The 22,862-nt window shown below is 41.8% G+C and overlaps 1 protein-coding gene across 2 annotated transcripts; it reads right to left on the reverse strand.

Moving 5' to 3' along the window:
* Nucleotides 1-11: 11 nt before the first annotated feature.
* On the reverse strand, nt 12-21,608 carry LOC103151410 (neurabin-2-like). 2 transcript variants are annotated; one of them, XM_007571460.2, is made up of 11 exons: nt 21,499-21,608; nt 19,796-21,282; nt 5,971-6,103; nt 4,681-4,801; nt 4,240-4,344; nt 2,810-2,942; nt 1,738-1,890; nt 1,570-1,623; nt 1,221-1,450; nt 534-630; nt 12-238 (listed from the first exon to the last, which is right to left on the reverse strand). In XM_007571460.2, exons 2-11 carry the CDS (start codon nt 21,161-21,163, stop codon nt 188-190), a joined length of 2,445 nt encoding a protein of 814 aa, XP_007571522.1. In that variant the 5' UTR covers nt 21,164-21,282; nt 21,499-21,608; the 3' UTR covers nt 12-187. The 2 variants fall into 2 exon arrangements, with proteins under 2 accessions (XP_007571522.1, XP_007571514.1); XM_007571452.2 differs by having other exon boundaries at nt 19,796-21,587.
* Nucleotides 21,609-22,862: the final 1,254 nt, after the last annotated feature.

Here is a 22,862-nt window from a genome sequence, read left to right on the forward strand (position 1 = left end):
GTCTATATTTGTTGCGTTTCATCGTTTCAGTGAACGGTAACAAAAAAAAAAAAATGGGGCTAAGAGGGTTAAATGGCCGAAACACAAGGCCTGAGGACTCGGCGTACGACCGGGCTCACGATGGAGACAAAGATACCCTGCAGTTCAGTTCATCAGGTGAAGGTTCACATAGAATGAAAAAAGGCTTTTATAAGGGTTCAGATTTAAGCTCCTCCACCCTGACCTCCAGGTCGGCCACCTAGAAAAGAGAAGAAGAGACGTTTAGAGAACAGCTGCTGCAGAGACACAGTTCCTGTCTTAACAAAAAAACAACAAAAACATTTATTTATCAGACCAAATGGTGAGACTTTGAAATTACTTCTGTTCGGTGCCGACATTGGTTAAAGTGATTTTTTTTTGGTCTGTTAAAGCACAGAATTTGAAAACGAAAAAATGCAAAAAGAATCCTCTTATATTAATTTTAACTTTTAAATGCATGTATTTTGTAGTTACATTAATGACAAAGCTTAAAAATGACCACCCGCCACCCATACCTGTTCCTGAAGTTGTCCCGACTCCTCCTTCAGAAGAGACGCCTCGGCTCCAACCTGCGCACAACGCTGGGTCTCCTTCTTTAGGTACTCAATCTCCCTGTTTGAGAAATCAGAGCAAAGGATCGGGCATAAACACGTTGGGTATATTTGTGTAAAATGTTTTAAAAATAAGCGCATATATTCAGTGGGGGCGGGAGGGATCATAAAAAAAATAATTTATTATATCAATTATATCAGTAGTGCCACACATATTTCCCTCCCATATTGCACCCTATACAGAGTTCCAATAATATTTTGGTTTTATTTTTTTTCCAGATCACATATCTAATTTGTCAGTTTTTAAAAATAATAGACTTTTAAGGAGAAAAAAAATAGGAATTCCTTTCTGGGGATCATTTTTATTTTTCCCCACAAAATATGAAACAAAGTATTAAAGTTGGCTTTCAATTCTGAAAATGTGAAAAAGAGCTATTTCATTGCTTTTTGGCTTCTGCATAAGATTTCAATATTTGAGTCACGTGGCCTCTGATGCATCAAGTTTCAAAAATTCAGATAATAAACCGAATCCAGTCCAAAAATGCTATAAAAGGACTCAAAGTAAAAAAGGGTAGATTTTTTTTCCTACATTGTTTTTTTAAGTGAGTGTTTATGCTACTTAAGTGTCTGCATGCGTTCACGCTGTCTTACTTCTGCTGATACTCCTTGATCAGCCGCTTGGCTTTGCTGTATTTGCGCTCCAGGGCCTGATACTGGGCCTGCGTCTCCTTCAGGTGCTCATCCACAGCCTGACACAGGCTCTGCGCCTCCATCCAGTAGCCCTCCAGCTTCTCCATGCGCTCTTTGTTCTCCTGCAGGGTCTGCTCCAGCTGAGCCTTGTCCATTCGCCAGCGCTGCTTCTCCTGCTCGGCGTGGTGCAGCTGCAGGGACGAACATAGCCTCCGTTTCAATAAACCGACCAGGCTTTTACCGTTGTAAATGCTGCTCTGCACAGAGCTCCTCTGGCTTAATGAGAAGTCGTGTTAGCCGTCAGTCTCACCTTTCTCTTCAGCTGCTGGATCTCCGCCTGAGTCACAGCATGCTTTATCTGGAGCTTTAGCAAGAAAACGAAATGAATTTTTAACACCCGTGTTTCTGTCACGCACCAGAGCGCAGGTGAGCCGTGGTCACAGATGAAATGTCCCGCTTCGAGGCATTCGTGTCTCACCTCTTTATATTTGTGGGCGAGCTTCTCGGGGTCCGTCTCCAGAGGCGACATGTCCTCGTTCTCCGCCAGGTCGAACACCTCGATGGCGCTGGGATACGGTGGGCTGGCCTCGTCGTCCTCATCCTCTTCCTCATCTGTGCCATATTCGCCACCCTGGAGGGACACGGGCACAGGGAAGATCGGAGAGGTAAATGAACGTAAACGTAAACATCTGAAATACAGAAAAGTTTATTTTCAGCTGGAAAATGAAAGTAGAGAAATCCTTATTTTCCATTCCATTGTAAGTTAAATTGTATTTTATAGTTAAGTTGCAGTCAAAGTGTGGAAAATTGTTTCTCCTAAGAAAAGAAATATAAATTCAATGTTCAGGCAAAATTGTAAATCCATGCAGTGACCGTGAATGTCCACTAGATGGGGTGCAACCCCCAACGATCCTTCCTGCTTTCTAAATTTACCATTCTGCTTTTCAAGAACCATCCTGACCTCCATCCCGCATGCAGACAGTGAGATCGGTCCTAGAAGAACCTCCCTGTCCTGTTCTACAAGCATTTAACCACAGATGTTGTTTTCATAAAAAAACAAACAAAAAAACAAAACAGAGAATATTAAAGACCTCATTTTAAAATCACAAAGAGCTTTTGAGTACAAAATAATCTGAATCATCCCTGAATTGGCTCAGTTTCTGAGCCTGGCTTACTGCTTAATCGTGTGTTATATTGTAGATGATCTTAATGGATGAATTTCATAATGCTATTCGAAGTTGGATTTTGTTTCTCTGCAGCCTATAAAGGTCAAATTAAGGCCATTAAGGTCTTTCACGTATTATTTCTAGGCAAAACACAACACCTGACAGCAGCATTTTAGAAGCTCGTAGCTGCAGGAAAATGGGAATAAAGTTGAACACAGATAGGATTGTACCCGATTCTCTCATGTTTCTGTGCCAAATTTCCATCTTTTGCTGCTTCAAATTTGCCAAATTATCAAACTTTAAGCAAAGGGATGGCAAATATTTCTGGAATTTACGGAAAAACTGAGATGTACGTGTGTGTGTGTGTGTGTAGATGTATCGAACCTCTTGTTCGTCCATGTATTGGTTGTAGCGTTGCTCCATCATTTCCCTCTGCCAGCGCTCCTGCTCCAGGGTCTGCTGGATGAGCTGGGCCACTTCGCTCTGCTCGCCCGGCTTCTCCCGCCCAATCACAAACCTGCGATCGCACGCTCAGTGATAAGAACTCCGACAGCATAACTACTAATCAGGAACACGTTAGAAGATGATCCAAAACACACATTTACTACAGGTGGATCAAGAGTTCTGCATAAAATTGTCCTTGAAGTTAAGAGTGATATGAAATTGTTCTTTGTTATCAACAAGGAGGATAAGAACTGTCTCTTTAAAGACTAAAATAGTACTTTTCTTATATGGTAAAGTGCTATAGCTTCATGAACTGGTGCAGTAAGACGTTATTGCAGTCAGACATTTCCTTCCTGTTTACAACCAAACAATGATCTTTTCTCTGGAGCAACGCTCTGCAGTTCCTAAGATCAACTCTGCCCGTCTTTCAGCTCATCACAGAGGATATAAGACGCCTGACAGAGGTCCACAAATCTCTGTCAAATTAAAGCCGAGGCCACATTAACTCGTTGCAAAGCAACAGATGGCCGCTGAGCCAGCCTCTGTCGTCTTTTAATTTTCTGCGGCATTTACGGGTAATTAAATGCTCACAAACACGCTTCCTGTCCCGCTCCATTAGTCTCACTGACAGTTTTTTTTTTTTTTTTTCCTGAATAGACCCTGAGCTTCGTGAGCCCCTCCACTGCCACTGCAGCAGATCCATAATGTATGAGCTGATCCGTAGAGGTCTCTGATCTTTATAAGTCACATTACACTAAAAGTTATCCCAACAGCACTGGCCACAAAAAAAAAAATAAATAAATAAAATCTCCTGAATTATGAATGAGCCTGAACAACAAAAGGTGCTCACAGAACTCCAAAGAGCAAACAAAAAGCTGCAAATGGCCTCCTGGCATTTGAACCTCACACTTAAGATCCAGACTGTATTTGCCTGATGATATCAGTGTTTTCTGTAGCTGCAGCTCGGAGACTTTGAGCTTTCTTCAAACGGTCCCTAAAATGGAGCTATTTTAAACCCAGAAGGCTATAATCATGACTCTGTCAGAGTTGCAATATAAATCTCCAGTCTGGTTAAATGAATGGGCGGGATGTGGGAGAAGTCATTCCTGTTCTGGCTGCGGGTAAATACATCAAAATGAAACCGTCTGCTAACAGAAGAATGCTGGACGTCAAGCGGAGCTGTAAAGGACGTCCCGCTCGCAGAGAGAATGCCTCGCAAAAAAAAGCCGCAAGAGTAGCACCCTCCCGGTGATAAACGCTGACCGTTTAATCCTGCTACATAACCCCAACCTGATAGCTGCAGCCCGGACGGGGAACTGGGTCACAACAGGCCCGATTAAGGCAAGGTTACTAAAAAAAACGCCTCTTACTTGACAGTTCCTGAGGTGTTCCTGAGTACGGAGGCGGCAAAGCTTTGGGTGACTCCCACCAAGCTGGTCCCGTCCACCTCCACAATCAGGTCGTTCACCTGGATCCTGCAGAGACATTTCAACAGGTTTACAGAAAATCGCTTAGGGAAACTGATTGTGGTCGACCGCCTGATAAAACCACGTTGGCGAGTCGTTTTCGTAGCAAAAAATAGAAACATTTGCAAAAGGACAAATGCGACTTGTCAACACAATATTATATGTTGATGCATTGTTTTCTTCTGAATGTATTTGACTTGTTCAACCTCCTGCCCTGTGCATGTCAAGGAGCATGTTTGATTAAGTTCATAAAAAAAATTATCTATTTAGATCAATCTAATAAACTTTTAAAAAGATTGTTGTATAGACTAGCTGATTAACTGATTGATTAGATTAATAACTCACCTGCCGTCCCTGTGTGCTGCTCCTCCTTCTGTCACCGTCTTCACAAAGATGCCCAGTTTCTCCAGGCCCATGTCAGCCCCTGCGCCCATCCCGATGATACTGATGCCCAGGCCGTCTCCATCTGAAAGGCAGGAAGGAGGATCAAGCCAATAATTACTAGAGTCCCTACTATAACGCATGTTTGGTTTGGTCTTTATCTGGTAGGAAGTTTGCTGTTAAAAGTACCTAAAGTAGGTGTGACTAAATCTTAGTCTCACCTCATGAAATCCTAAGGTTACAAGTGTAATCACAATTTGCTAGTTCTACAATGGCAATTAGCAAAATCCAAATGTTGATGTTTGTGATGGTAGGACAAAAAAAAAAAGGATTTTTCATGCCTATCGGTTGTCATGGAGACTCGGTGACCCCTCCTCCCCCAGCACACTTCTCTGCAGCTCCCCAACAATGAGCTTAGGAAAGTTTTTGTTTTTATTTTATTTTTTTTTATACCAATTACATTATTCTGCTGTACTAAATGTGTTAGTAGCGTTAACGGAGACTTTATAATTCTGGAACAAACTGAAAATATCAAATAAATGCATAAAATCAAAATATTTGTGATCAAATTAAAAATAAAGGTAAGCGTGATGCGATACTGCAATATAAAACGTGGTAAATTACAATATAAACATTGCACTTTTTAAACAAACACTTTACCTGATCAGGGTTTAAGTCAGGACTGAGCCTGATCTGACCTTTTCACTTCAGTGATGTCAACAGCCTGACGCCAACATTTGCCGCGAGCCGTGATTTATTTATAGCTGTAATAAAAGGATGCACAAGCTTTTTGTTTTCTTGAGGACAAAGAAGATTCGCACCTAGCATGTGGCTGCGTCTCATTTACAGTTTCCCTGGTGCAGAAAGTGCACACAGCTTGCCTGCATGTTGCTACACATGCCATCACTTAAAACATGCCTGCGACAGAAAGCTAAACGTAGTCCTGCATGCATATATTAATGCAGCGTAATGTTGAGGGAGTGCTCTCGTTGTGCCCCACCGGGGAGCAATTGAAGGAAAGACTTGCGCTAGTGCTTCCTTGTGGAAAAGCTGGATGGCTGTCAGAAGGCAGATGGCGAAGACTCCGGGCCTTTTTATATGAGCGACAACAATTAAACCCTCCTACTGAAGAAGACATAGTGTTCTATGTTTTCTTATGAAACCATCAATCTGGTGCCCGAAGCTGGTCCGAACACCGGAACCGTTTCACAGCTTTCGAGAAACTTCTTCTCAAGAGTTTAACGAGGCTAATACCTTTCTCCAGTTCCACAGGAAACAGGTCCAGCCTCTCCACCCGCTTCTCCAGCTCGTACTCCGCCGACGCCGCCATGGGATCCACGTCTTCATTGCGCCTGTCGTAGTCCTCGTTTGGATAGGTGGCAAAAACCTGCAGCGGAGGCAGAGATTGGATCAGTCACAGCCGGATTTGTAGCTTGCTGGGTGAGTCTGTCACAACATTAAAGCCACTGATACGACTTTAAAGACAAAAGGTGTCCATGACAACAGCAGACGATGAGGAATGGTTTTCTGATGACCCCTTTTGGTCAAGCTTCAGGTGTTGGGACAGATGGTGTGTGGTCAACCAACTAAATACCTCTATTCAAATGTATTTGCTTTACTGAGTAAAATTCAAAACAACATTTAAATGTCAATAAGTTATTATAACTTTTTTTAAAAATGCATCTCTTTGAAAGATTTAAATACTCACAAAGAGATTATTATATTCGGATGCCTGAAACCCTGGAGTTAAGAGGCACTTGACGATATCTGTAGTGTTCTTTGAATTCGCCACAACATATTAATATTATTTTAGCTTTTCTTTCATTTTTGCAAATGTAGATGCACAACAATATGGCTTCCAGATCATGGAAGATAACCGAGTTTGACGGTGGATGCCTCTTTCTTCGTGCAGCTGTGCAGTGTTCTCACTTTCTCGTCTGAGTTCACACGTTTTCTCCAAATATAGTAACTGATAATGAAAACAGATTCACTTCCCGTGAACCCTGATGAACACTGACACAATTTATGCAGCCGTACTTCAAGGCTTTGTAGGTGAATGAAGTGGTAAAAATGTAATTAAAATAAAACTAAAAGCTGAGCATGATTATCAGCTAGCTTAGTAATAGATTAATCGCTAACTGGAGTATACGGACTGAAAAAGGCCGTTTGCTGGAAGAAAAACACAGAGAAACTAACACAAAACTACACAGAAAATACAAACTGTACAAACATTTTAGGCAATAAAATGCTTATTTTCATATTTTAAAAACAAAGTTGAAATTTTTGTTTATTTGCATCTTTCAATGTATTTAATCATTTGTCAGAATAATCAATAGAATAATCTTTTTTTTTTTTTTTAAATAACTGTTAAATCACTAGTTCTTAGGAATTTTTAGTTTAATAAATAACGGAAAGGACTGGACCGTCACTTTACCGAGGTACCGGGGGAAAAAATGGAGCTCATGCATAATTAGCACCTTTCAACCTGTTTCTTATGTTTGCCAATACATCGTGTTCTGAGATCATCGACCAGATGATGCAGTAATAAACTTATAAAAGTTGAGTCACAATTTTTTGATTGACCTCCTGGTGTTGCATAACGACAAACTGAAACTAAATCAGGCAGTATGTCAGGAAGAGAATCGTGGCCCTCCAAAAGTTATCTGTGCAATCATTACACCTAAAGAATAAAAGCCACAACATCTTACCATTCAGATTGTGTCTCAGAAATGGCCGTGTTTTGATGCAAAATGGTTTAATAAACCCCAGAGCAACCACAAAAGATATTTTTAAGTTGGTGGGCTGAAGCTTGACAGACTAGATCATTAAAATAAGGACTAGAAACTATTATGACGAAAGTAATATATAAAAATCTAGATTACAGATTGTGGAGTGGGCTTCGGAGGCATGTCCTGTGATCTGACGACACTAAAAACGTTTAACCATAATGAGCATTGTTTCTTTCTTTTCAGGTTTTGTCAGCTCCAGTGGTCTTTTTTTAGCTGTTGTGAGACAGGAAAGTGGGTTATGAGAGAGGGAAAAGACATGCGGCAAGGGTCATCGGGCCGAGACTTGAACCCGTGACGGCTGCGTCGTCGAGGGGTAAGGCCTCCGTATAGATGGGTCGCACTTTACCCCTGCGCCACCGCTGCAGCCGTAATGAGCATTGTTAGCTTTGGAGGAAAAAGGAAGAACCCTGTGAGCCTCAGGGTCATCATGTTTTATGGGTACTCTGCTGCCAGAGGGTCGGTTGCACTCCTCAAAATAGATGTGATCATGAAGAGGGCGCATTTTGTGGAAGTAGAGAAGCAACATCTCAAGAGACGGGTCATAAAGTTAAATGGACAATAGCCCTAAGAATACTGCCACACTAGTTAAACAGAAGATCAACAAATGCAGTGTTTTGGAGTGCCCGTCACTAAGCTCTGTTCTCAGACTTGGAAAAATTTGCATGAGCAATGAGACCTGCAGACCCGAATGTTGCCAAAAGTCCAGGACATCATTGAGAGACACTTGTCTAAGGATCCCAACATTTTTTGTTTTGCTACAGATTTCGACTGGGGCTTCCGAACGTGGTCTTAGGTCATCTGCAATGGAGTCATCTCATACAGCAAGGAGGCTATTATAATAAAGAGTCTGAGATATTCATCTGCTAAGGCAAACAGGAATCACATCCGTTCAGAGGAGTACGACTGCTGCACTTATAGGCCACTTATTATATAACGGCATTTGCTAAAATGGTTGCAACTCAATGTCAAACGAGGCCGTGGAGATGAAGATGGATACCGATGAAACTGTACAACTGAATCTATAATATAACATGACCACTTTTAATGCAGATCTAATACAATTTACTTTTATCGACTGTTTTGTCAGAGAGATCTCCTGCATTTTCTCGAGGCCTCACAGCTACTTCATTTTACACCAGTAATCAAACACATAGAAGGGGAGAAAGGAAAAAAAAATAAAAAAATCAATCACAGCGACTGGAGTAGCTCTCATGGAGACAGAGGCCTCTGTTTTCAGGCCTCAACTTCCCACATTCAGTCTGATTTAACAGCATGACAGTTTACATAACCACCTCCAGCATGTTAATGGGGGCCCTCTGCAGCTGCACACACACACACACACACACACACACGCACACACACACACACACACACACACACACACACACACACACGCACGCACTCTAACACCGTAAGCCAAATCTTAAAAAGGCTCTTTTTTCCTGTCTTCCGAGGTGATTTCGTATGCAGCACCTTACACATTCAACTCGCAACGCCAATTCAGTTCTGGACCTTCTCCTCCCCACAATCTTCTCAACTTTTCAAGTGTTCACACACTTTGCTCCTTAAAGTGCAAAATTGTCTTATTTGATCCTTTTTTTTTTTTTTTTACAGTATTAGTCCTCTAGTACATCATCCAGTAATAAAAATTTCAGAGTACAAAAGTTTCAAAACTTCGGTCACAATATCAGTCATAATTCGGCTTGAGTGAAACAGTCAGTTGAAATATCACAACTGAAATCTGTGAAACTATTTATTACAATAATAGAAGATATTTGAAATTTAAAGCAGGAGTGTTTGTAAGAAATAACATACTTTATCAAACTGACTATACATTACTTGCAGTATTTTATCCTTGCAGTGTCATATGAGCAACTGGTACCCATCTCGAGCTTCCAATAGACGACTCTCTCGACATGTTGTCAGTTCATCAGCGGAGCAGCCCAGAGGGCTAACAACTTTGAGTCCAATACATTATTGCTGCAACCGAAAAGTGCCAATATGCAGCCTGAATCAATGATTGACGTCAAACTGGTTTTAACCCTATTCTAGTCGTCAATCCAAAGACAAGTTTAATTTGCTTACTGTCATCTTAAGTCACCTATCTTCTGGTTCATCCTGCCATCACTCATGAACAAGTCCCCAAGACAACGGGTAAACATTGAACTGACTGGCGTATTATGTCTTATGTTAAGCACCTGGAATTGCTAATTGCTGAAATGTGCTTTACAAACAAACTTGCCTTGCCTTGAACTCCTACAATTGCGGCAATGAGAAAAGCCCAGCCTAGACGTAGCGGCCCACCTTTTTCACATGAAGATGATTAAGAGATGGCTCTCATCCTAGCCACTTCACCTTTGCTGAGGTAAAAAGTTTGAAGACACAAACAGGACCTCATCATCCACAAAAAAAGCAAAAGACCGTGACGAACCAGGGAACCCCCACTCCTTGACTACAGTTTGACATCCTGCCAAAGAACATCGCATACAAGATCAGGGCAGCATGGAGACCAAGCTGTGCAGGAAACAGGCTCGAATTGTAGCCAAGAATGTGGAAACGGTTCTTACTTTGGTGACAAAAGGATCAAACTTTAAAATACTGAATGCCTGCTATTCTTTACTCATACAATATCCTCAACAAAAGCCTTGGAAGACACAGTTGCTTTGCAAGCTTTCTCCTTATCCACAAAACTCTAAACTCCCATGACCCAGTCAACAATTCATGTTAAGTAGACAATTGCATATATCTTTAGTTTTCACAAGCAACTCAAAGAATTAGCTCTAAATGAAACCATCTGAAAATTGTTTGTAAAAGCTCCTTAAAGATGTTTACTTATCAAGAAGTGATTATTTCTTAGACGCACTAAAGCCGTGCTAAACATTTCCCACCGTTTCCGCTCTTTTTCCTAAACTACGTTAAGCTAATCATCTCTTGGCTACAGTCCCATATTTACTCTGGAGGCTTAAGAGAGGCATTAATCTCCTTATCTACAAGTCGGTCCTGACCTGAGTGCAAACGAGCACAAATCAATCAGTTTGGAAGTCCATCAGTGGCTGATGTAAAATTAACAGCTCATGAATGTCGCACAACAATGATTTAAGAAGCCAAAATAAGAAGCCAAAAATGTATTTATAGGTCAGAAAACATTTGAACATTTATATGTCTCACCACAAGTTGACTAATGGGAAAAAGCAACTGATGTTTATAGATTTCATATCAAAATATAGCTACGCGCGAACTGAGACACTGCAGAGGACAGTGTGGGAGCAGCTCTGAAGTCTAATGGCTTTTGATTTAGGTTACCTTTGCATTTGGTCGGATTACCAGAATGTGGATTAAACACTCGCACAAAACACACCGTTTCCACCATAAGTGGCATAGCATGAAACGACAACAGTGTGGCCTGCGTGCTCACGTGGCACTGCTTCGCCTTTTGACTTTAAAGACCAACAGGCCACAGCTGGTGGCTCCCGTTGCCCTCATTTCACACTGCAGAGGACCAAACAACCAGGAGGCTCTGCTGCACGTTACGTGGCACTGGAAACATCCAGCCGTTGGATGGGTGCCGTGACCTCATGCAAAGGGAAAGTTCAGGAGTGGTGCTAAGGAACAAAGCAAGGAAAGAATCCACATAGGCACAGAGTTAACACTTTCACTGCCAGGAAGGTGGATTGTCTTCCTTCTTACATAGACGGTTATCCCACTAATGGCAGACTATCTAATTAAGGTCCAATGTCATGTAACCTCCCTGGCCTAACCTAAGCTTGATGAGTAGTAGATGAACTCCTCAACTAGCATGGCGGATGCCTTTAGGAGATAAACATTGGGATTAAAGGCAGTGTGGTAGAGGCAGGGGGAGGGGGGGCAGGGCTGGAGAAGGACACCGTTCCAGTTGTGGCAGATAGTAGGTCAGAGGAGCTAACAGATGGCCAGGAAACTCCCTTCCGCCCTCCCTCCCTCTGCTGCCGACTGACTGGGATGTCCTACTAAAGCACTGTGGGCAGCAAGCTAGAGCCTCTCCCCAGCTAACAGATTGTGACTATAAAGAGCACACACTTAGGGCTCTAAAGGATATCAAAGGCAGTCAGAGGTGACATATACCACCGACTGGAAATGGTGAAATGACAGACAAGCTGTTGAGGCGTCTGCTCTGCTGGTTCTATCATACTGGCCCCCAGGCAACAACTGGGTGACACGCTGGTGTTAACTACGGAGGCTGTAACCCCCACCCCCATGCAGCCCACAGCTGCATGTCGACTGCTGTGTCTCTTTCCCTCGCGACTCCAAATCGGGTCTAATTTTGGATTTGGCCAATGGGGTGTGTGGAGGTGGTGCCGTTCTGTAACAGAAAGCTCTGCAGCAACATTTTTCTCTGATCAAAACTATTAATTAGACGTATCCTGCCTTTGTACCTTGAAAGGTAAAGCAAACTGAGTAAATAACCATGTGTAATGGGAGATGTTTTAAATCTTCCCTTAATTCTCTGTAACCAATCTGCTTTATGGTGTCAGAATGGATGCTTAAGTTGCCAAGCACTCCTATTATTAACATGTTTGATTACTGGTTCCCTCTCCAGCACCGGTTAAATAACCACCAGGTAAATGTTTCCAAATTTCAATAAAACTGGAACTTAATCCAGATCCTGGATGTGTGCGGCTCCAGGTGCTTCACATTGGGCCAGTCTTATTCTTGCCAATACGACTGAGACGGAGCATCTGTCAAATAACGGCTGGATAGCATCAAAGCTGATGTATTTTGGCAAGACAGCCATTGGTCAACAGTCATATTTGGGCTTAGTTTGACATCATAGTGCAATAACTGACCTCAATTCTGTAGAATGATTTTTTTATTTTATTTTAGGGTTCAACATTTGTGAAAAAAATAGCTGAATACATACTCAGCAATTGATCCAGAAATGCTTATATCCTACATCTTATTTTTTTATTTATCTCTAGAAACTAAAGTGCTTTAATTGCAAATGCCATTTGTTTTGCATCAATCAATCAAAAAAGGATGAACAAAAATGTAATATCAATCTGAGGAAATGTTAGGATGACCCACCCCCTTAATAGGTTGTGTTATTCCTTTAGGCTGAAATACCTTCAGTAAGATACTTTACAGTCTAGTGACTTGAATACGACAACTTTACAGTCAACCAGCCAAGATGGGTTGACACCGAATGAAAAACACAATGAAGAAATTGCAGTAGGCCAAACTGCTAAAGGACACGCCGATGCAACACCTGGATGCTAAGATCTTTACAGAATGAAAAAGAGTGAGAGTGAGTCACGGTCAAAAGTTTATGAAATTAACTTTATAATTACTTTGTTTTGACGAAAGTGAATTCCATTTAACTCCAGAGTTGTCTAATGCGGACTGCTCTCTCTCACTCACACACAGTGAGAGAGGCTCTGATAAATAATGGATGATCACAGAAAGACTTCTGAAGGATCCTTACTCTATAGTTGCCATAAATGAATGAATAATTTATGGTGAGAAAATCAAAGCTTTTGTCTCTCAAATATTAAGTTGGACGCAGCTTTTTTTTTCTTTTTAAATGGGTCATAAAAGACAAAAACTTAATATCTTGTGATGTGATAAACTCCTACATTTTGAGGGATGTAACAAAGATTGTGTGACTCTACATCGAGTCTCGTCAAGGAGTAAACGAGATTCGCTTTAATTTCCTTTCAGTTGTGTTTTATTTATAGAGACCTCTGTCCAAAAGTCTGGAAGATGTACTCTATTTGTAGATTTATTTGGTGATATTGTCAGTAAGAACTCTGCAACTTAGAGAAGTCGCGATTTTATTTCACCATAACTTTCAAGTGAAGTTGATTTAACTTTCAATTTATTAGGATTTGTTTTGCATTTATAGGTTTAATTCCGAATCGGCTTAAACCTGTACTGGCATGTCAGAGCTTTACAGAATCAATGTCATTTTTATTTGTTATTATTTAGTTTTCCAGAATAATTTCCATCAGACATTTTCGCCGCCCAGGTGTGTTTAGACGTCCATATTTACAATCAATGCAGATAAAAAAATAAATAAAAATATTATGAAGGTAGAATAAATGTGACGGTTATAAATATCAATTATAATATGCACAACGATATTTATTTTACTTATTGTGATATATAATGGAGGAGACAGAGAAAAAAGGGTTAATTCTGTTGACAATGTGTTTAAAATCACAACCTGTTGTTTAGATTTTAAAGGCAGGTAAGATATTGATTACTGAAAATATACTGGATTCTCATGGTATGATGCCGGTATGATCACAATATCAGGATAATCACACAAATATTTAACACATTGTATGTCATTGCATAATCATTTCTATTTTTATCAGAAAAGAAACAATTTACTGTAAAAGTAAGTTTTGTTTGTTTATCACAAGTCATGTCTTTACTTTGACATTTATCTATATTACTTCATATAATAGGTTTTCCTAGTTTTGTGAATCAGTTAACTGTCACATGACCAAGCAAAGATCACATAACCAACCTTCTCCTCCACTTCAGAAATGTTGCCATTTCTGAAACACATGGCAACAAGATGGAAATAAATATTGAATATTGATATTGGTCCAGTATTATTTAACAAACCCATTTCAACATAGTCGTTAGATTGGTTGTAACCCAGACAAATCTGTCTGTTTTATGCTAGAACAAACCTTCCTTAAGCCAACTGACTGGCAGTGTGCAGCAACAGGTGGGGGGAGAGGGAGCTGGCAAAATCTCCAGTCACTTCGGCTTATTCTCTGGCATTTCATTCGAACACTTTATGGCACAGATTTCATGTTGTGAAACCCTTTAAAAACAATCGTATACCAAAATGCCACAAATTGACTTTTTGAAGTTACTTCAAAAAGTTCTCTGTAGCTTCACTAATTAATTTACTTTTTAAAATAACCTAAGTAAAAGTAAAAAAAAAAGTAAAGTAAGAATATGTTTAAAAAAATACTTAAAAGAAAAAAAATGCTAATTGATTAACATCGATTTCAAACAGCTTCTTGAAATAAATCTTTGCCAATTTTGCTACCACGACCGTACGTTTAAAACTCTTTAGAATCAGATGTGGACTTTGACCATTTATAAAGTAGTTTTATGAAAAAAAAAAAAAAGAAAAAAAAAACCTACTTTAATCCTAAACGTAGAAAGCAGTTAAAACCTAAGTACATGGCACGTCCTGCGGTTCATTCAGTGTCTCGAATGTGACTAACCGGCGCGTGCACTCTTCCTGACACGATGATGACAGCCTGGGCGAGACAGGCCAGCACTCAGACATCACAAGTGAGACGTTGCATAACTTGGTTTGTCGCAGCAACCTGAGTGGGTTGCTACATGCAGAAGCGCCCCCGCCGCTGCAGGACAGAAAAGTGGGACAGCGTGACCTTGCTGCTAATCTGTCTGATCTCCCACCCCTCCTGCTAGTGACTAACGCACTCCAGGAGATGCTGCAGAGTCCAAAGTAACAGACAGTTTGGGGATATTGGGACATATGGTGATTACATTACCCCTGCCTGGGCAGTCCTTCACCTGCTGATTTATGTGCCTACAAATGACCAAAGATCTCCATTTAGGATTTCCTACAAAAAATAAATAAATAAATATTAAAAAAAACGAGAATTTATTTTTATGAAAATCAAGTTAGTTTTTGTTGTTGGGACAGTTTCATGTAGGCAGCATAGTACAAATAAAGTTTCATATAGTCGGGTTATTCTGCTGTATGAAAAATAAATCTGATTATTTCTAGTTTGGAGGGCACAAATCCAGCAAAGATTATCTGTTTTGGGTTTTTTTGTTTTTGTTTGTTGTTTTTTTTTTTAGCAGAAAGCTTTTGTTACACAGCGTGATAGAGAAATAAGTTGCAACCTTCCAGGACACTTTATCCAAAACTTTTATGGAAAAATCAAACATTTTTCACAGATGGATGGAACTCCTAGACCGTGTGATAGGTAAGAAAGTAAATAAAAAAAACAGTTGGTCTCGATACTTGTCAAGACCTGAAAAATGCTTTTAATCCAATTCCTATCCCAAAACCTCCTTCTGCACGTGGCGAAGAAGGAGGAAGTTACATCAAACAAGTCGAGAAAATAAATAAGACATGAGAGGAAGCTTCAAGTGGGCTTCAAGGAGGCGACCGTCAAAAGCCAGGCGAGTCTGTGACGATAACAATGCTGCTATTTTTACAAGCAGTAGCAGCCGTGGTGACAGAGAGCAAAAGGGAGGAAAGAAAAAGCGAGAGTATGAGAAGGAGCAGAAACAGAGCTGAATGTGATCACCGCCCAAAGCAGATCTTCTGTTTTTGGGTTGTTGTTTTTTTCAGTTTTAGAGGACAGAGAGGGATGTTCGGGGTAAAAAAAAAACAGGGACAAGAGACAGGCTTTGACCCATTCACCAACCGTGACCACCACAGCACTTGAAATGTGGCTAAAAACTGACTGGTTACGCATTGCAGAAATATGCACTAAACATGGGTGCTTCCTGTTTAGGAGAGAAACAAAGTGACAGCCGGACTTATAAAGCGACGTGACATTTGAGCTGCATAATGACGCCCCTCCCTTTTGACCTCAAACACCCTCCCTCACCCGTCCTTTTACTTTCATCCACCCTCACATCAGTCTCCATAACAAAAGGCCACAGTCATTCAGTACAACAGTACTCAGTTACTCCCCGCTGACCACAGCAGAGCCACAATCAAATTCAGATTTCCATTTTTTTTTTTTTTAAATCATGTTTTTAAAGACACATCATACAAGATTTTTGTTTCTCCTCTCGAATGCATTGTTAACAGCCACCAGGACACGCCCCTCTTTAGGTTGCCTTGGACTTTATCAACTCAACCGCCTAATAAAGCCAACATCATTGAACCAACAAATACCAGCAGCTCCAGAGGTCAGAATGACATATGCCTTGTAGAAAAACACTCAGGTTTTTTTTTATGCCCCAGCATATTCAGGAGAACATTTGGACTCTCATTGGGTGGGCAGGGTAATTCCCAAATGCGTGTCGTGACGTCATACCAGTATAAACGTGACAAACTAGAATGTCTTGTGCTTGTCGTAAGCAGTGACGTCTTTCCTGTCTTCCAGTCAACGGACTGTTATGTGACCCCAATAGTTCTGCCCTGACTACCACTGTCCTGTGGAGCTACAACTGAAATGAGCCCAGGAATATTGCAGACTGGTTATGGGCCTGTTTTACAATGGAAACAGGCAAAATAGTGAAGCAAACCGCACCAACCCATGCCGTACCAACCCGGTTCGACCGCACAACATGCTGCCAGAGCTACAATAGGATGGAGTAACATTTAGTTTACATCTAAGCTTATCCGTTTTAAAAATCTGTGGCAGGAATTGAAAACTGATGTTCGCAGAAACGTTCGGACTGAGCTTGAGCAGTTTTTGCAAAACGAGTGAGAAAATATCCAGTTTCCAGATGTGAGGATGTATCATTTTAGAGGCATAAACCAATTGGTCGCGATCCCCCCAGTGGGTGGGCTTAAAATACATGTAACATCAGATTTTTATTTGAAAAAGAAAAAAAACAAACTTCAAATACCATATCCTTTCGTTTCACAATTATGAACTACCTTATGTTGGTATGTCAGATAAAAATACCAACAAAATACACCGACATCTCTGGTTGGAATGAGACAAAATGTGAAAATGTTCAAGGTGGGTGAATACTTTTGACAGGTTCTGTGGGGTATACTGGTCGACATGCGTTATTTGGAAAATAGAAATCATCACAATTCATTCCTAAAAACCTGGGTGGACTGTAACAAGAGAGAAAGAGGTAAAGGAAAAGCCTTTATTGTAGTACTTAAATCCCAGATGTTCCAAATATCCCATTTTGTGGACTAATACTATGTTTAATAAACTTCTATTCAGCCATTAGATTTGATGTTATATTTAGATCTTCCCTTGAGGCACATATGTGGCTAATGTTGCAATAAGTGTGCATCGTCACTCCTCAGTTATTGCAAAAATTGATATAAAGTAAGAGTAACAATGCAATGTTGGACAATGTGCATCTACAGGGGAAAAAAATAAAAAATAAAATCAACAGTAGCCCTTGACTTGAGTCCCCATGATGAGGAACAGCATGAGACGGCTCTCTGTGAGAGAGATGCGTGTGATGCACAGAGTCAGGGCTCACTTTGCCTGCCAGAGTCTCTGCATACCCAGAGCTCCAGGCAGGGCTGGAGAAAAGTCTGATGCTCCTCTTCGGATCATTACACCGACGCCACTAAACAGAGAGATGCTTTGAGTCAACGCTCCCGCCCCCTTCTCTCTGTCTTCGGCCTCTTCAGTTTTCTCATCTCACCATACTTTGGTAGAAATTGCATTCTTCTTTCTTACACCAAAATAAATCAAAAAATAAATCAAAAAATAAAAAATACTCTCTTCACCCTCACTTACCTCCCCTTAAAGGGACTTTTATCTTCAACTGCTGTGAATTTATGTCTTTAAATATGTTGATTGCTACCCAAGTCTTTTTTGATATGTAGTTTAGCAGGTTCCTTTACATTTTATGTAATATTTTAATGAATTCTATAAACTATATGGGGTATTTTAGGTCATGACAGTTGATATTTCAAACTTAAAATAAAATAAGAGAATTTCTCTCGTCTTTTCAAAACATAAATACCCAACATTATATAATTGCTTTTATTTGTAGCATAAAAAGCAGCTGTTGTTAATGCTACTGCTGAAACAACAAAACATTGATTTTTTTTGTTTTAATTATGATAAATTATCAAAAACATTCATTTATTTTGTTGTCCTATATGGATTTCAAATTCTCTTTAAAGCTAAGCCTGCAAATTTCTTCTTTTTTTTTTTGTTCGCAGCAGGAACTCTAAGCAGCTAGCTAGTATAATTTGTGGATTTCACTGCCGTGCTGATCCCAGTGTTGGGAAAAAAAAATCAAAAGGTCAGCATCTGTTCGAGGGCGGGAGAAAGCTGAGCAGGTTCAGTAAAAATGCTGACAAAAGCTCTAATTAGGGACTGTAGCCCGGGCAGATTACCACCCAAGGTCATACGCCACATACTTACAGGAAATATTTAACAACCAGGCCAAGCATCGTGACCGCGGCTCCTCTCCGTTGTGCAGTTTTGAGCTCCGTGTGTGCGGCAAACGTGCGTGATGCGCTCGTGTATTCGGACAGCTTTCTGTTGGAATCAGCGTCAAGTTCTGTCGAGTCAGACAAACGCCACGAACCTCAGCAGGCAGGGAGCACCTCGCGTCAGGCTGCAGTTGTGACCACGCTCTGACCTGCACGCCGCCTGTTCTCCCCATACAGAACACGACATGACGTACAAACACTGCTTCGTCAGAGCTCGTAACGCCCTCTCTGTTATTTGCACCCCGTCTCCGTAGACGGTTCCGTCTGGTACCGTCTGGAACGAGGAAGCAAAGCATCGGGACCCAGTCGATCAGAATTTCCAATTGTTTAATCGATTAGTTTAATTCCTCAAGTTTTTGGAGCACAAATCTGGAAAAAAATTTAAAAAAAGTTTTCGGCCTCCTCACAGATGTTTTTATGTGAATGAGTGGATGGAGTTAATAATGTATTTCTTTAATAAAATAGTTGTATTTGTATGTCTATCATGCTATATAAATGAAACCAAATTCACTTAAATATTTCAGATAATCAATCTTCTATTGATGGACAAAAAAGCTGGGATATCTTTGAGATGAAAAGTTGTTTGATCTGAAACCTTTTAGATTTGGTTTGTCACCTACAGTGTAAAACGGCATAGTTAATATTTGCGTTCATTTTTTGTAATTATTTGATCACGATCAAATCTACGCTGCCAAAAACAAGCTCCCACATGCACATATATGCCTCTGATCGCATCACAGAAAATAAACCGAGCCGCTTTATTGTGTTTTCTTAATTTTATTTTGGAGGATGTGTTTTGTTTTTTTTCCCCTCAATTGTTTTTCCGTTTATTTTTTTCTGACGACGTGACAACTTAAATTTCCCACTTGGTCGTTAGTGCTTTCTCTTCAGAATTTACTGTAAGTCAAATCTGTCACCTGATCACTTCAGTTTATGTCTCTAAACCAAAAGAACATTTTGCAGACTCCTGCATTTGAAATTCATGCTGTGTTCCCCAGCTGAGGTTTTTTAGTGTCGGTGTGCAATTTCTAGTGAAACACAAAAGAAATCCTTGAAAACACTGGGCTGCCTCTATGAAAATAAAAGAAAGCCTCTCCTTCTGATTGTGGTTATTTCTGCTCGCTAGGTGTTTCAGTGCTGCGTCCCTCCTCACCTTGATGGGCTCTGTGCAGAAGCGGATTTTCCTGGACGGGGGCGGGTCCTCCTCAACGGGAAGGCCAGGAATCTCCACGCAGCTGGACTCAGGCTCGTAGCGCTCGTCGCCCTCCTCCTCCTCCTCCACCTCCTCTTCCTCTTCATCCTTCTGGCTTTCCCCGTAATCGTCCCCCATGGTGCTGCAGGTGCTGATGTTTGTGAGGTCACGTTCCGACTTGTCGTCCCTCTGAGTCCTGTCGTCCTGGTCTTCCTTCTCCTGCCCCTGTGCCAGCATCTCGTCGGTCTTTGGAGAACTTCTGGCCTCTGCAGCATCTTCTCCGTTCTCCACAGACCCGTGGAGGTCACCTGTGCTGTTGGGCCCCTTGGCCCCAGGCAGATTTTCATGTTGGACAATCTCTTTGGCCTCCACACCAACATCCACAACAGTCTTTTCTCTTTGCTCAATGGACTCTCCTACATTACTTGAATGTTCGGCGGTGGGACATTTGCTGGCAATCTTGCCTCCATTGATGCTTTCGGATGGAGGCGTGACCCTTCCTCTAAGGCCCCTGGGCGGCCCCTCTCTGCCCTTCTGATTGCTTATCTCTTCCTCCTGGTGGCCTGATGCAAAGGCACTGACCCTCTTGGTGATTATCTTTGAGTTCAACACCCCCACCTTGGTGGTGACCCCCCGGGAAGGGAGTGGCGGTGTGGAGGAGAGCCGGTGAAGGTTGTTCCGCAGCTCAGCCGCCCTCTCAAACACAGCACTGAGCTGGCTCACCGTGGGGGACACCGCCTCGCTGGTGTCCAGGCTGTCCAGGGACTCTGTGCTGCCGTTAAAGCGAGACACCATGTCCAGCCTGCCATCCTGGAAGGCCGGGGTCTTGTCGGTCTTCAGCAGCACCCGGGTGGTGCTCAGCTTCTCCAGCCTCTCCTGCTTCTCCTGCTGCTGCTGCTCGAAGATGCGGCGGGTCTCCTGCAGCTTGGAGTAGCTGGGCGACGAGGCCCGCTGGTGCCCGTTCTCTGCCTTGGGGTCGAACTTGTTGACGCGCTCGGACACGGTGGAGCCGAGCTTCAGCAGCGCGCTGTGGTCCACGTTTTCATTCAAGCTGCCGGCTCTGGGCAGGGACAGCCGCACCGTCCTGGCGTCGTCCTCCGCCTCCACGTCGCCCCCGGTCGTGGTCTGCATCTGCTGGAACATGTTTTTAATGCGGTGCACGTTGGAGCCGTACCTGCGGCCCCGGGGGCCCTCCTGCACGTCCCCATTGGCGGCGCCGTCTTTGACCGGCTTCAGGGCCTGCATCCCCGCCTCGTACGCGTTCCTGTGCGGGGACGGGCTCCTGAGCGTGGAGCTGGTGCTCTTGGATGTGGATTCGGTCTTCATCATGTTCGGTCAGGCGTCGCGACGGATGCTCAGCGACCTCATGTCTCCCTTCCACTCCCCTCCCAAAATCTGTTGTTCCTCCACCCGGCGGCGGATCCCAGCGAGGTGGCGCCCAGCCCGGACTAAACACAAACAACAGATCGCATCAAAGGCCTGCCTGAATCCGCTGCAATTGTCAGAGAAAGTGAGCACGATGCATCTGTCAATAGCTCGCATGCAGACACGGTGCAAACCTAAACCTCCTTGGATATCTGCAGTAATCATTCAGATATTTGCACGGGGAGAATAAAGCGGAGATGAGCGGCGGATTTAGCACAAACTGACGACAGATTGCTTACGTTTAATCCCTTTTTGGAGGCAGCATCATTTTGATCTCTTCATTCTGTGAGCTGCAGATTTCTGGTCCTCCTGTAGCGGCAGACTGCTGCTGCTGCTGCTGCTGCATGCAGGAGGAAGCTTCCGGGTCATAAGGCCCGCCGGTTAAATCCGAAATCCCCCAAGCACAAAGGAGTCAAACGTGGAAGGCCAAAAGTGACACAATATATATATAAATACAAATCATTGTAAATATTCATTATGAAAGCCAACAGTTAAATACTTTTCTATGTTAACTGCAAAACAACAAGAACATGTTAATGCTGTTTAAATAAGTTCCCCCTCAATGTCAACCTCAATGTGCCTCTGTGCAGAGATCTCATATGGACGAACCCAGTGTTGAGTCTACTTGCCACCAAATGTAGCCTAAATGGGGTCTATTAGACATTCCTCAAAACATATTGTAATTTTGTTTAATAATTAATGCATTTAAATATTTCTTTGTGCGTTTATTTTATTTTATTTTTTTATGAATTTGAACTTGCTTATTTGTTACATTGTGGTACTTTTGGTTTTCCTGTGAGAGAAAATGTCTCATTTATAGGTCTCTTGTAAATGAGACAACGAGAATATTCCTGCACAAATAAAAGATTAAAAATAATCAAGCACTTAGAAATAGCAACAAGGGGGACAGGTGGGGGCGGAGGGGACGTCGTAGTAGCTAATGGCCTCCACTTACAAAACAGAAAAAAATCAAAAACATTTTTAGTGAATGCTATTCCTAGATGCTCCGAAGTACAATCTGTGGACTAAACCGACGGCGTTAGGACCCAATGAAATCTCGCTCACGTCAAACCCTGTCGGCCAATAGCGCTCCCGTTATTTGCAGCTCAGACTGTTGCTTCCTGCATTGTGCATCTTTGCTGACAGACATGTTCTGTGCTGCGGGCCGTCACTAGAAAGTATTCTCTTTACGTTCAGCTTTAAAACAGGACTTGCCAGACTGGGTGTTAAAAAGTTGCCCAAAGGGTTATTTTCATTTCAAAAGCCTCGAAGCTGCGCCATATTCAAGATGCATCATATATTGGTTTATATGAGGAGTATATGTTCTTTATATTCTAAAGTTGCATTTCAAAGCATCAGGTGACGATCAATAAGCAATCAAAACGTCAAGGACTGAAAAGCGACTTTATATTCATCCCCCCTGGTCTCAGTATTTTTGTAGGATCATCTTTTAGCTTCAGGTCTTTTGGATACATCTCTCAGCTTTGTAGTTCTAGAAAATGAAATCTTTACTCATTCTTTTTTTTTTTCTTTTTTTTTTTTTNTTCTTTTTTTTTTTTTACTAAATAGTTCAAGACAAGCTCTGTTAACTTTGGTTCAGATT

This window comes from Poecilia formosa, unplaced genomic scaffold, assembly GCF_000485575.1.
Source record: "Poecilia formosa unplaced genomic scaffold, Poecilia_formosa-5.1.2 Scaffold7, whole genome shotgun sequence".
Classification (NCBI taxonomy): Eukaryota; Metazoa; Chordata; class Actinopteri; order Cyprinodontiformes; family Poeciliidae; genus Poecilia; species Poecilia formosa.